At 39.6% G+C, this 15,210-nt stretch overlaps 1 protein-coding gene across 1 annotated transcript in view; it reads left to right on the plus strand.

Annotated features, from left to right (window-relative positions):
* The window catches only part of LOC124135567 (transient receptor potential cation channel subfamily V member 6-like), a 79,679-nt gene extending 65,697 nt beyond the window's left edge, over nucleotides 1–13,982 (plus strand). The window contains exons 12-16 of the mRNA XM_046500932.2: nucleotides 3,690–3,799; nucleotides 4,761–4,873; nucleotides 5,076–5,237; nucleotides 6,233–6,430; nucleotides 9,499–13,982. Of these exons, the coding sequence (XP_046356888.2) occupies nucleotides 3,690–3,799; nucleotides 4,761–4,873; nucleotides 5,076–5,237; nucleotides 6,233–6,430; nucleotides 9,499–10,470 (1,555 nt within the window). The 3' untranslated portion in view covers nucleotides 10,471–13,982. The remainder of the gene's footprint in view (nucleotides 1–3,689; nucleotides 3,800–4,760; nucleotides 4,874–5,075; nucleotides 5,238–6,232; nucleotides 6,431–9,498) is intronic.
* The last annotated feature ends 1,228 nt before the right edge of the window (nucleotides 13,983–15,210 follow it).

Consider the following 15,210-nt stretch of genomic DNA (forward strand, 5'->3'; position numbering starts at 1 on the left):
AAGTGACGCTTTCATTGGTCAGATGAAAGGTTGTTCTGACGTGACCCCTAATGGGATGTCTTCAGATCTTTGTTTATGGGTAGCAAGAACTAAGGTCTGATTTTAATGAGATTGTAGCTTATCCAAAACCGTAGTTGAAATATTAACACGGGGCCTCCATTACATGCTGAGTTTGGAACCTATTACAAACAAGAAGCATTGGGCACGTATTAGAGGAAATACAGTAATCACTATTTACTCATGCTTATTTGACATTGGGATCTGGATGCCATAAGCGCTCATTGTTGTCTTGTTAGGTACAATGGGATTCAGGTATTGTCTGCACAGTGGCGGTATTGATGTCGGTATTGATGTCGGTGCTGATAACATAAACTGCAAACAATGGGTGCTGCATGCGTTCCTAATTATACAGTACAGCAGCTGCAGTATGACAAGTGCCAAATCAGTGTGTGACAGTATACATATTCACTCACACGGAGTGATTGTTAATGTCCAAGAAGGCTTGTCACTATTATTATTGCTTGGCAAAATGTTAAGTGAGGCTTGTCAGTCAACCAAATTCTTTTCTGTTGCAAATATCTAGAATCCCCTAAAATGTAAATGAGATGTGTTAGCCAATTGAAACTGCTGAAGTTCATGAAAAATTAGGTCATACAAGACTGGGTGCTCTAATGTTTTGTCACAATTCAACCTCTGCCGCCAGTAGCTGTTTTTAGCTGAAGTTATTATTTTATCGGAATGATATATTCCAATATAATGTTAACATTATTGAATGATATTTGTTTGTTTTACAGACAAGATTAGTCCAATAACATGGACAATTAAGATTAATATATTGCAAGTTTAACAAGGTTGAATCGTCACCAGTGATTGTGTTAATTCGCTGCGATTGTGTTTTTTGGCTGCTGATTGCGTACAGCCATTTGTCAGTGACACTTGACACTGAGTGAGATTTCTCAGTTCGCTATACACGTCACTAATTAGTGATCAGATATTAGTTTGCTATATCCGTTAGTTCGCTGTAGAGAGTTTGTTATGTACGTAAGTTTTATATGATAATATATAGGAGATAAATCGGTTCATTGTATCCATTTGTTCACTCTATCCGTGTTCGTTATACCCGTGTTCTACTGTAGTTAATCTGTCATGCCATGAAAAATTAACTATAATCACGTGATAGAATAATGTGTTCTTAACTTTTTTTGAGCAGTATATATCTGACTGCAACAACAAATACCATGCATTCTCTCTTCCATGATATTGTGTTTATCAATGCTCACGCCTTTCAGACATGAAACGTCAATATTTCTTTCAAAAGTCTATTGATGTACCGGGTATGGGGTCGTTTATTACAGCCTTGAAAAGAAAGGAAGTCCCTCACTCCAAAACTTGAACTTATTGAATGGGATGAATATGTTAAGAAACTTGCTATTTGACAAGGCACGACAGAAAGCATGTCACATGTACGTTGATCAAGATCTATGGCAATGTGCATTACAGCACACAAACCATGCTGTGTTTCATCTTTGCCGTGGTTATCTTGATATGTTTGCCTAGGATTGATTGCAGATGACTGGAGTTGGTCTATTTATCTTTTGATCTTATCATGCTTATATTTCATGCTTTTGTTGGTCACTTCCTGGTATCAGATCGTGTAGGTTGTGTTGATTTTCACTTGTGGAGATGGAAACTTGAGATCTTGAACCTCAGCTCTAGCTATTTGATAAGCAAGTCCATTAACTATAAAACAGTCTGTGAGAACAACTGTTGGGTCGACTAGCATGAAGATGGCTTCATTTCCAGTGGACTTTCTTGTTGTCATATGGACTGTTATCAGATGAACTTACTAGACGGCACAGAACATAATTGGATTCGGGCTTCGGACTACTATCTAAGTCGCAGCTTGCAAAATATAAAAAGTGATGCCTCAAGCTCCTCACAGCGATAGCCCGTTCGCGGAGCTCTCTATACTATCGCTGCCACCAGTCCAAACTCCCCACTGTGAATAGGTGGCCACAACCATGCTTGGAGTTGAACTCGCAACCGAAGGACCGTTACGTTTACAAACAAGTGACGACTGTCGTGACGCCGAATACACTTATCGCTGCTAAATTACTTTCTTCGTTAGTCAATTTGAATTTCTGTTTCATTAAAACTATCGTGTTATTGATATGGTAAGAATGTAAGGGAGAAGTTGGTTGATTTTCTGTTAGTCTGCAATCTCGAACCAATCTGATTATTAAAACAACAAAGTAAATTCATCTGGAAAACATGGCAAGTCGTAAACCTTTTCAAAATGAAATATGATGGCATTCCCAAAGACATAAACAAAAGTATCAACGTTACTACATTTGGGGTTAGAGGGCAAATTTCAAGATTCTTGTAATGGCCGCGCCCACACTGGTGGCAGCGATGTTACCAAGAGTGTAACCAAGGGGTCACGCACTGGGAAGGAGCCTGGTGATGCCTGAGAAAGGGGGAGATAACTCACATGAACATTGTACCAGGATACAGTTCAGGGTGTGATTTTCCATTGACGAGACTGCAGTGGTGCAGGTTAAGATATGCTTGTGCAGCCTAAGTTTATAAGCAGACTGCACTGAGACGGTAAAATATTCCACAAACAGGCAAATAAATATAAACTTTGATACCATGTGTACAAAATCCAAGCAAATTGAAATGAAATTATTGTCATTTTGGCAATGTTCATTATGACATCCTGTTTATCTATAATGCAGATTTCCAGTGTTTGCTGAGGGGCGGGATTGTCTGACTTAAAAGGAAGAAAATGTATTGACATCATTTATGCTATGCCAGAATTACTGTGATGTTGAAGTGTGGATGGATTTGTCCCAGGACACAGTCACTGCTTAGTGTAATATTAAAATTTGTGTCCTTTTGTTTTAATTTTAGTTAAGTTTGTGGTGCAGCCGGTTTATTTGTTGTGGGGTCAGTTGTCAGGGCTCGACTTAAGGAACTTGATTTAACTTGGACCAGATGCATGTTGACATGGAAACCATGTTGCACCAAACAAAATCACCCTGGTCCTGTAATCAAAAGTTGAAACATAGGCTGATCTGCTAGTGTCGCATTTATTAATGACACATGGCTGTAAAATATAATATGGCTGAGCACATAATCCTGAAGAATAAAAAAACAAACCATGACAAATCACAAGTAACACAGGGATTAGTGATGTGGAAGTAAGTGAGTGAGTATAGTTTTACGCCGCTTTTAGCAATATTCCAGCAATATCACTGCGGGGGACACCAGAAATGGGCTTGATACATTTACCATGTCAGGAATCAAACCCGGGTATTCGGCATGAAGAGCGAACGCTTTAACCACTAGGCTATCCGACCACCCCTGGAATGGTAAATAAACCTTAGAGGTATTGGGTGTGTTCAAAGGTTTATTTTGTTTGGACAAGTAAGGGTTAGTCAGACACAATTCAAAGATATTAGGTTGCATTTTTTAATAATGGTTGCACTTGTGCATGTTTTATACGGCTAAATCAAGCTGTTATCTGCAGCTTGCACCAGGTGCAGTGGAGCAAAAAAATGACGTCCCAACCAGGTGTTGATGCAACTTGCATGCTGAAGTCCCATGTTGTTACTAACTTTGTCCTGACTGCACTTTCAATGTTGAGCCGCACTGTTTGATTGTATTTTTGCACTGTTTTTCCTCAGGGGTGTCAAACTAACAGGTCCATTCGTTACGATGATCTATAAGATGATTAAAGGGGACCTCTTCAGATTTGCTCTCATCTATCTTATCTTTCTCGTTGGATTCACGCAAGGTGGGTTTGAGATGCACTGTGCCTGATCTTACAATACACATAGCTGCCAACTGCCAAGGTTTCGTATTTGTTACGAATTTGCAATTGAAATATGAAAATACTAATTCTTCCTTAATCTATACAAATAATGTCAGTCTATGAAAAGAATCACAAGGACTAAGTTTTCATAGACACCGGTAATGAGATGGTAATTATTTAACTTTAAACTATGTGAGCGCATATTGTTTATTGACTGGTATGAAGTCTATTTATAGTGTTGCGTCTGTCCATCAAGACACTCCATTCATTTTAGCAGATGTTTCTGTCGTCAAAATAGAAACTAATCGATAAGTTTATTAACTGAGCATCCTCCTCTCGTTCCCCATGACAACAATATTGTCGGCCTTTGTGACCCATTCAGAAGATATTTCAGATGTATTCATTGTAATTTGGGAAAGTTGGCAGCTATGTTGTATATGAATTGTTTGGGGGAAATTGTCCAGAAGTGGAAACACAGTAGCCCAGTTATCTGAGATGTCCTGTTTATCTCTGCAGGGTTACAAGTAGTTTTTGCTGATTTGAGGTTAAATATCAGTAAAAGTTAACAATGTATATATTCCAGATATTAGTTTTAGATGCCTGTTGATTACACGATTAGCAGAATTTTTAAAGTTCTTGAAATAAATGTTATGACAGAAATATCAGAAGAATATGTTGAACATAGGCTTAAGGTTTTTTTTGACTCATGTCATATTTAGAACATGTTTGTAATATGGCAAAATGTTTTCATTGTCTGTTAAAATATTTCCTATAGGATACTTTTTGTGAGACATGAGCATTTTATATTTTCAGTGAATTTTATGTACCTATTTAAAGTGTTATTAATAAAATAATCAGTTGTTGATACCCTGTATGTTGTTTAGGTTTTGTTTACCATGTTGAACTTTGTTGACTCTCATTTGTTTCTTTGTTTGTATTGTAGGTTTCTTTTTCCTGTTCCGAGATGTGGATACGGACAACTCAGATGTCCAGAAGTTTTCTACTTTGGAAGACACTGTGATGAACCTTTTCCAGATGACCTTGGGAGAATTCAAGGTCAGATAAGGATATTTACGCTACTTTAATTTTGTTAATGTGTCTAGAACTGCTGCAAATTCATCATCTAGGTAGATGCATTTCTGGTGTGCCAATTTGCAGGAATAATGGCTATGATGTAATAGAGGTAGTATTTTTAGAATTACACATTCATAACTGTTGTTTGATTTCCATGGCATAACAGGAATTATGTCTGTTTCAGTACGAGGCATTCAACTACGCCCGCTACCCCCAGCTTACAAAGATCGTGTTTGCATTCTTCATGTTTCTGGTGCCGATCCTGCTCTTGAACATGTTGATAGCCATGATGGGCAACACCTACACTCAGGTCATTTCAAAATCCGAGAAGGAGTGGAGGAAACAGGTGTGTTATATACTGCTCAACATTTGATAGGGATATTCCTGTAGGTAATGGGCTGACCATTTGGCATTCTGAGGGATAGGTCCGGGATTTTATGAGAGAGAAAAAATTGTCGCATAAAAGTTTGTTTCACTGGGCTTAGATTGTGCTTGTGTTTCACTTGGCTGAGAAGCTGTTTGTGTTTTAGTGGGTTAAGATCTTGATTGTCTTTCAGTGGGCTTATATCGGGCTTATGTTTCAGTGGACTTAGATCGTGCTGTTTTTCACTGGGCTAAGATCGTGCTTGTTTTTCACTGGGCTAAGATCGTGATTGTGTTTCACTGGGTTTAGATTGTATTTGTGTTTCAATGGGCTTAGATTGTTGTGCTTGTGTTTCACTTGGCTGAGAAGCTGCTTGTGTTTTTTTGACTAAGATCATGCTTGTGTTTCAGTGGGCTAAGATCGTGCTTGTGTTTCAGTGGGCTAAGATCATGCTTGTGTTTCAGTGGGCTTAGATCATGCTTGTGTTTCAGTGGGCTTAGATCATGCTTGTGTTTCAGTGGGCTTAGATCATGCTTGTGTTTCAGTGGGCTAAGATCATGCTTGTGTTTCAGTGGACTAAGATGCTGCTTGTGTTTCAGTGGACTAAGATCATGCTTGTGTTTCAGTGGGCTTAGATCATGCTTGTGTTTCAGTGGGCTTAGATCATGCTTGTGTTTCAGTGGGCTAAGATCATGCTTGTGTTTCAGTAGACTAAGATCGTGCTTGTGTTTCAGTGGGCTTAGATCATGCTTGTGTTTCAGTGGGCTAAGATCATGCTTGTGTTTCAGTGGGCTAAGATCATGCTTGTGTTTCAGTGGGCTAAGAGTGTGCTTGTGTTTCAGTGGGCTAAGATCATGCTTGTGTTTCAGTGGGCTTAGATCATGCTTGGGTTTCAGTGGGCTAAGATCATGCCTGTGTTTCAGTAGGCTAAGATCATGCTTGTGTTTCAGTGGGCTAAGATGCTGCTTGTGTTTCAGTGGGCGAAGATCGTTGTTGTGTTGGAGCGAGGGTTCTCCAAGAAGCAGCTACTTAAGTTCCAACAGGAGTATGCTGTGAAGATTGCCGGACCTCCGACCCAAGACAACCAGAAGACAGAGGCCAGGGCTCTGGTGGTCATCAAGGCCACCTCCAAGACGAAGGCGAAACAGAGGAAGGCGGCCATCAGCAACTGGAAGGTGTGGCCTTGTGGAACACAGCATTAAATATGGTTATAGTAGTTAGAACAGACTACCCATGGTAGACATGGTCATATTACTGTTATGCAAGTGATGGACTGTCATAGGCATGTAACGTAGTGGTTACCAAATTGAAATGCGAAGGTTAACCCATAAATTGGTACGTACAGAACAATATAGGGAGGTATCCCATCCACACTGGGAAAGTAGATAAGATGCATGTCTTACTAGAAACTGCAACCCTGATGCGTCCATAACAATGTAGTCAATCTCGAAAGTTGATAACAGTAACCATGTGTGTAAACAAGCTCCTTACAGCGAAGAGTAATAAAGGTGTCAACGGCTGGTCAAAGGTCAAGGTCACTGCAAAAACTTGATATTGTACAAATTGCTGCCACTTCCACTTTTTATTGAAAGGAATCAAATCTTACACTGCCATGTTACAGGGGACCTCATTGTAAGGCCATACACAGTAACTCAATTCAGGCCTACTACAAGGGGACCTCATTGTGAGGCCTTCTGCAGCACCTCAATACAGGCCTTCTACATGGGGACCTCATTGTAAAGCCATACGCAGTAGCTCAATACAGGCATACTACAAAGGGACCTCAATTCGAGGCCTCCTGCAGTACCTCAACACAGGCCAACTACATGGGGACCTCATTGTAAGGCCATATGCAGTGCCTCAACACAGGCCTACTACATGGGGACCTCATTGTAAGGCCATATGCAGTGCCTCAATACAGGCCTACTACATGGGGACCTCATTGTAAGGCCATATGCAGTGCCTCAATACAGGCCTACTACATGGGGACCTCATTGTAAGGCCATATGCAGTGCCTCAATACAGGCCTACTACATGAAGACCTCATTTCGAGGCCTCCTGCAGTACCTCAACACAGGCCTACTACATGGGGACCTCATTGTGAGGCCATTGGCAGCACCTCAAAACAGGCATACTACAAGGGGACTTCATTGAAAGGCCTCCTGCAGTATCTCAATACAGGCCTACTACATGGGGACCTCATTGTGAGGCCTCCTTCAGTGTCTCAGTACAGGCCTACTACGCATGGGACCTCATTGAAAGGCCCCCTGCAGTATCTCAATACAGGCCTACTACATGAAGACCTCATTGAAAGGCCTCCTGCAGTGTCTCAATACAGGCCTACTACATGGGGACCTCATTGAAAGGCCTCCTGCAGTATCTCAATACAGGCCTACTACATGGGGACCTCATTGTGAGGCCTTCTGCAGTGTCTCATTACAGGCCTACTACATGGGGACCTCATTGTGAGGCCATTGGCAGCACCTCAATACAGGCCTTCTACATGGGGACCTCACTGAAAGGCCTCCTGCAGTGTCTCAACACAGGCCTACTACATGGGGACCTCATTGTGAGGCCTCCTGCAGTGTCTCAATACAGGCCTACTACATGGGGACCTCACTGAAAGGCCTCCTGCAGTGTCTCAATACAGGCCTACTACATGGGGACCTCATTGTGAGGCCATCTGCAGCACCTCAATACAGGCCTTCTACATGGGGACCTCATTGTGAGGCCTCCTGCAGTATCTCAACACAGGCCTACTACATGGGGACCTCATTGTGAGGCCTCCTGCAGTATCTCAACACAGGCCTACTACATGGGGACCTCATTGAAAGGCCTTCTGCAGTACCTCAATACAGGCCTACTACATGGGGACCTCATTGTGAGGCCTCCTGCAGTGTCTCAATAAAGGCCTACTATGCAGGGGATTTGATAAATTTGAATGCAGTGTAACACTAATTGTCCCATGTATTACATAATTTATAACAATTTCAGTTTTCTGAAAGGACCCTTGCTCCTTGACTGGTTGTGTAAAGGGGATGATTAATAGCTGACACAAGATGTTATCTGGTCATTGTCACTGATGTGTTGCTCATTCAAAAACTTGGGGTTATTCGTTTACACAGTTTATAAAGAAACTGCCACACAAAAGATATGGCACACAGATAGTCCTAACAAGTATACAAGCATCCCATTCTAATGCATTCATTAAACCATGCTGATCTCACGCAATATGGATCTGTAGAATTCTCCTGGTGATTCAATACTTTAGGAGTGAGAAGAAGAATGTGCTCATACATATTAATGCCAGGAAACGAGGTGTACAATAAATAATGTTTAATTGATAGTTCGCCTAAATGGGTTGTTGTGAAGGTATGAACATGAATTTCAGTGGAGATTTCTTGAAAACCAATTACCTGAAATCCCAGGGTGGCATTCCCTTAAACAACTGTTCAAGGTACTGTAAACATACTCAACAAAATCTGTTACTCAAGTTTGAATGAAAAATATTGAAATATTGCCGAGTGTGGCGTTTAACATCAAACAAAGTGTGGTACATTTGTTTTCTGTTGAGTGTTTGTTGTTTGTCGTTTAACGCTGTTCTCAGCAATATTTCAGCCAAATAACGTTGATTTATAAATAATATGATATATGTTGTAAGTGAGTGAGTGAGTTGGGTTTAACGCCGCTTTTAACAGTATTCCAGTCATATCACGGCGTGTCAGCTTAATGTGGGAGGAAAGCCTGAAGTGATGCAGGTCTCCGTTACCCACTTCGGTGAAACCCACGAGCACGGGTATGGTGCTGATAAACCTAGAAACATAATATATATGTTGTACATGATATGTTATATATTGTACATGATAAAAATGGTTGGTTACATTCGACATTTTTTTAAAGTTTAAATTTGCTATATAATCAAATAACACTGACCCCTTTTCTGAGATCTGGGGTAGAATAGGTCTTCAGCAACCCATGCTTGCCGTGAAAGGTGACTAACAGGATCGGGTGGTCAGGCACGCTGACTTGGTTGATGCATGTCATCGTATCCCAATTGCGTGGATCGATGCTCATTACATCAATCACTATATTGTCTGGTCTAGACTCGATTATTTACAGGCTGCCGTCATATAACTGGAATATTGCTGAGAGCAACGTCAAACAACAAACAAACAAACAAACAAATCATCTTTGTCTCACTCACCACCACTGATTATCTCGTCTTTTTTTATTGTCTTTTCAGCGTGTTGGCAAGGAGATAGTGACACAGCTAAAGGAGGCCAGGAAACGGGGTCAGACAGTTGATATTAATCTCCTTCAGAACAGAACCAGACCAACACTGACCCAGATAGAGAGCACTTCGTTCGAGGACGAAAAGCTATCAGCTTTAGATCCGTTTGGGCAGACGTTCTCTTCCACTGTGGCCCAACTTGCCTGGGAACGTGACATTGACCTTACCAAAGGTAAAACATTTATATCTGACCCCGAGGTCATGGATAAAATCAGTCCCCGGGGTCACGACATGTCTCCGATACGGGAAGCAGGTCAAACAAACATTCCAAATGGGCGGCCTAAACAAGTGGAGCGTATCATGCCCTCGGGGCCCATTCTTGGAAGCCCTAAGAGCAGAAAACCCATGATGTACAGTAATCGTGTGTTCCCTCTTATTGCCAAGTCTGGTGATGGGGGCAGTGGAGATTTGTTGGATGGTGCCTGCATCCGAAGCAATACTGAGAAGGTTGAGACCTTGTCGCATAAGTCACCTACCAAGTCTGTGTTTTCAGTGAGCTCAGAGCCATGGGACAAAGACACTGTCAGTAGTGCCATGAGTCTAGAAACTCTGCAACATGAGGATGAGGATGGTAGAGGAACTACCACCGAGGCGCCAGTGGTGACCAGGAGGAAGAAGGAGAAGCGGAAACGGAAGAAGTCAAGCTCACCCATGAAGAGCAGTGCTACAAATTCTCAGTCGTCCCTCACTCCATTGTTGAAGGATGATAAAGGACAGCCTTCATCGAAGGATTCTGGTGATAAAGAACGGCCTTCATCAAAGGATTCTGTTAATAAAGAATGGCCTTCATCAAAGGATTCTGTTAATAAAGAATGGCCTTTATCAAAGAATTCTGGTGATAAAGAACGGCCTTCATCAAAGGATTCTGGTGATAAAGAACAGCCTTCATCAGAGGATGCTAATGCCAACTCATCCAATGCTTAATTATATTTGTCCTCTCAGGGTATTTTTTGTTTGAAAGCAAATAAATGCATTTCACATGACAGTTCTTAGTTACGGAGATTATTGTTGAAAGGGTATTAATTGCGTTGATAATAATGTGTTGAAGCCAGTGAATGCGAACCAGTTACAGCATTTATATTACTAATTATTAATGATATATTATTGGTGTTTTCCACTGTAGTCAGGAATAATGGGGTAAGTGGGCTATTGTGGAAATGATTTGTTATGAGATACAAATGGCTTGATATCAGATTTTTTTGTTTTTGAAGTCATGATTATTTTGTCTACATGATACAAAGTTATTGTTTGTTTTCTTGTACAGGAGATATTTACAAGAAAATTATTATCTTTGAAGTCAATATTTTATTGTCACTGATGCCGTTATTTTTTTATTTGTTGGATCATGGACCCGTTGACCCTATTTTCTTCAAAATGGTGCGGGAAAATATAATCCACATTTATAAATTGTGTGGGAAAATATAATCCACATTTATAAATTGTGTGGGAAAATATAATCCACATTTATAAATTGTGTGGGAAAATATAATCCACATTTATAAATTGTGTGGGAAAATATAATCCACAATTTGCACATTTCTTCACTGACACATGAAACAAGCATAATTATTTTGTGATTACTCAGTTTTTTTAAAAGATTCATCTATTAGTCTGATCTTAAAAAGCTCAATTTGACAATGTTTTTTTCAATGAGTTGAAGTGAAGTTCCTTGTGTAACATGTAATATGAACTATGTTTTACCGGTACTCAAATGTAAAATTTGTCCGATGTGAACTGTAAACAGAAGTGGGTTAATTGTTTTACCTTCCAACAGGCAATATTTATATAAACAGTCCATAATCTAGCTTTAGGAAAAGAAGACTTTGTTGTCAGTTCAATTTTTATTCCCTCCTCCGACTTCTGTAATCCTTGATAACAAATAAACAAATAACGGCCCGAGTAGCAGAAAGGTTTTAAAATGAAATATAGAGGCATGCAATATTTCCGAGAGATATTTCGTATCTAATGATTTGTATACGGTTGTGAGATGAGGCATGACTGTTGTTATGGAAATGGACACTCCGATATTATGCCATGTATATAATGTGTTGTTACGAACTGTTACGCATGCCATGTCGTATGTTGTTGGACGATCATACCATGTTCAACCTTGCAACATTTTTAACTGACACTGTTCAGTAGTTCCTTTGGATGGGCATTTTGAAATATGATGGGTAGTTCCTTCACATAATTTGAGCAGTGTTCATCCACATGAAGGCCAAAATACGAATTACAATATCCTTTTTTTGTTTTGTATATTTTAATGAAAATATTTTGTTTTTATTAGTCATACAAACACTACTTTGACATGCAATTTTTATGAGGTATAGCAATCAAGAAAATAATGATGACCCTTATGGTTGAGAAAATGTCAGTCTGGAAATAAGCAACTCAGATGATAGTTCCTTTTCAAAAAACAAAATGGCAGTGTACTGATTTCCAACCCAGATGATGGAAAAATAAATCTGGGGTTTGTTTTAATATGTAATTTTAACTGAAACGCTAATTCGTTAAGGGATTAGTGTAACATTTTAGAATGTTTTGACAGATGGGCAGTCAACACAAACTTATCAGATATAAATCAGGACTTAAGAAATATAATATTCCTCATACCTCGGCATTTTGATTCTTTCCTCCCAACTACATCTCTGAAACATGTTTAATGTTTGAAACCAAATGTGGAAAAGTGTTATGGTTTTTATGGTTACCATAGTAACTAGGCTGAATATTGGTAATGTAAATGAACTGCTGAGACATTTTGTGTCATATTTTTAATACATGTTGTTTTACTGGATTTATATTTTTCATCAGATTTTATTCATTTTATACAGCAATATGATAATTTATCAAATTTCTACTTTGCATTATTACTTTAAATGGGTTTTTTTCAGATTATTAGATTAATAAAATTGCTTTTTTATTGTTGTTTAATCCTTCATGTAAGATATACTTAGCAAAGTGTTTCCTGGTATTTGTTTGTATGTGCTTGTTTATTTGTAATTCATGAACTCACCAACCTGTAAAAAATTTAAAAGCAAAAACAAAGAAACTGAAAAGCATTTTTTTGTTTTTCCTGTAAATGCATACTGATATGTTGACGCCATAAGTAATCAATAAAGTTTGGTCTACCACCATGTGGAGTGTAATAAAGTATAGTTTCACTCTGAACTGTAATAGGAAGCTTGCATCAAAGTGCTTTGAAGTTATAATAATAGTTCATGACAAAACACTTTGGGGTAGACCAAATTTTATTTTTTTCTAAGATGTCAAAAATAAGACTAAACATGTATTTTTATGGAGATATGCCTAAAATCAAATCTGTTATAAGTCCTGTGTTTTCTGACACAAAAGTTGCAACTTATTTCCACCACAAAATAGTAGACTGCAGTAACTTCAAGCCATGAAATGCAGTGTTAACACTGTCGGTTGTACGACATGACACCGTAACCGAAGTTGCAACTGACATGAATTAACTGATTGAGGCATGAAATGGTGTTGCGGCCGCGAGTCGAACATGGCGGGGGGAAGAGCAAGTTGTTTGACTGCAGTATGTTGCTGAATGCCCTACACTGAGTATCAGAAGGTGGGGTTACGTCCCTTTTTAAAGATTGCTCACTCCTGTGGCAAGTGACAGACGTAATTCAAAGTCACCAATGCCAGCCTCCCATTTCTAGGTTATACTATTTATACCCTATGTCACAGATCAATAACTGATGTGGATGGACCACCGTGACCGACAGGAATGAAGAACAATGATACCAAGGATTCGTAAGATCAGCGTTTTGACAAAATGTGTAGTTTACCACAGGATCAAGTGCTTTTAGCTAAGAATGTGCTTACAATACTTTTAGCTTGAAGACTGGATTTGTCAATCTTAACTCTTTGAACCACAAACTAATCTGAAAAATCTTTCAGTTTCCCCAATGAAATGGCATCTGATGAAACGTTTGATTGAACACAGCACTGATCCCTCCTTTTTCATTTGTAAATGTTTAAGTAGGCTCCTTCATTCAAGGGACAAAAAACATTGCCGGAAAATATTTTCAGTGAACATGTAATCGAAACCTGCCACTTTGAGGCCACTGATCACCTGAATGCTCACTAAACCATGACTAGTTTTAAAACATGTTCTATTTCTAAATGTCGAGTCGTGTGTCATGATTGTTGAGAAGCTGGTACGCTTGCACTCTATACTCTTTTCAACTACATACCCTCCTACTGTTCAACCCTTCATCACATAAAGTAAGACGAGTTCTATGGATGAACAACTTCTTTATTACAATTGGTGCGACGTTTCGGTGTAGATCCTAACACCTTTATCAAGCAAGTGATGGATAGGGCTAAACAACATAGGTATATATACACTTATTGACATCTAAGTTGTTACAGTGACTAGTTGATGGGCACAGAGAGGTGATTAAGCTAATTGGAAGCCAGTGGATGACTGATGAACACAGCTAGAGTATACTAGCAGAGTAAACAAGCTAACTGATGGAGATGATGGAAGCCACTGTATTAATTGGATGGACAAAGGGATTGAGCAATTAGGTGATGGTAAGCAGGCGGGATGTAATAGCCTTGGTCTCTGTTCATTTCTGGCTGGATCCTTTTGATGTGGATGGCTTCTAGGAGTTTCCTGATTTTGTAGTCTGATTGGTTGTTGGCCAGGATCTTGATGTTGTTCCACTGGATGTTGTGATCGGGGTGGGTTTGGGTGTGGTCGGAGATGGCTGATTTTTGAGTCGCACCAATTGTAATAAAGAAGTTGTTCATCCATAGAACTTGTCTTACTTTATCACTCCAACTTCTAAATGCCACTCAAAGAAGCCTTCATCACATACTACTCAAAAGAAGTTAAAGAACAATTCTTTCATGTTACAAGAGTGTATCTGTCATGGCATGGAATGTGAAATTAACGGGTGTTCTTTAATTTCTTCTGAGAAGAGGGGCGGTCAGGTAGCCTAGTGGTTAAAGTGTTCGCTCGTCACGCCGAAGATCCAGGTTCGATTCCTGACATGGGTACAATGTGTGAAGCCCATTTCTGGTGTCCCCCGGCCGTGATATTGCTGGAATATTGCTAAAAGCGGCGTAAAACCATACTCACTCACTCACTCTTCTGAAGTGTATAGTATTGGTAGATCTTATGTCACTACTTGGGGTTGATCAACCAATTAGACAAGTTAGATATGTCACAAGTGATTATTGATGATGTCATTCTATGGTGATGTCTCCCATTGTAATAAAAAAACTCCTTTTTTTGACATTTTCTCAGTACAGTTACTAGGGGTAATACGTAAAATAACATGGCAACACAGAATTTCGTGTCATCTGTCTTGTAAAATGTTGAACAATCCAAATTATTTAAGTTGGGTCAGATAATCCGTCATAGCGTGTTGGTTATTCTTTAAATTCAAGTCCTTTTTCTTACAGAAAAATTATATTGTCAGCTAAATTTTCAACTGCTTATCTGATCATATATGATGGTATGAGTCAACATGAGAAGGTGAGCTTCAGAACATGTTTACATTACTGTGTTTAAGTGACAATTTCATCTTAAGAGCATAAGGGGCACCGGCGGCACAGTCACCTAAGGCGCCGCGATTCGCTGTGCAGAGTTGCGTCCCTTGGGCACGCCAGAAACTTATGATTGTGGGTTCGAATCCC

The sequence above is a fragment of the Haliotis rufescens genome, unplaced genomic scaffold (assembly GCF_023055435.1).
Source record: "Haliotis rufescens isolate VD_foot unplaced genomic scaffold, xgHalRufe1.0.p SCAF_70, whole genome shotgun sequence".
In the NCBI taxonomy this organism is placed as follows: Eukaryota; Metazoa; Mollusca; class Gastropoda; order Lepetellida; family Haliotidae; genus Haliotis; species Haliotis rufescens.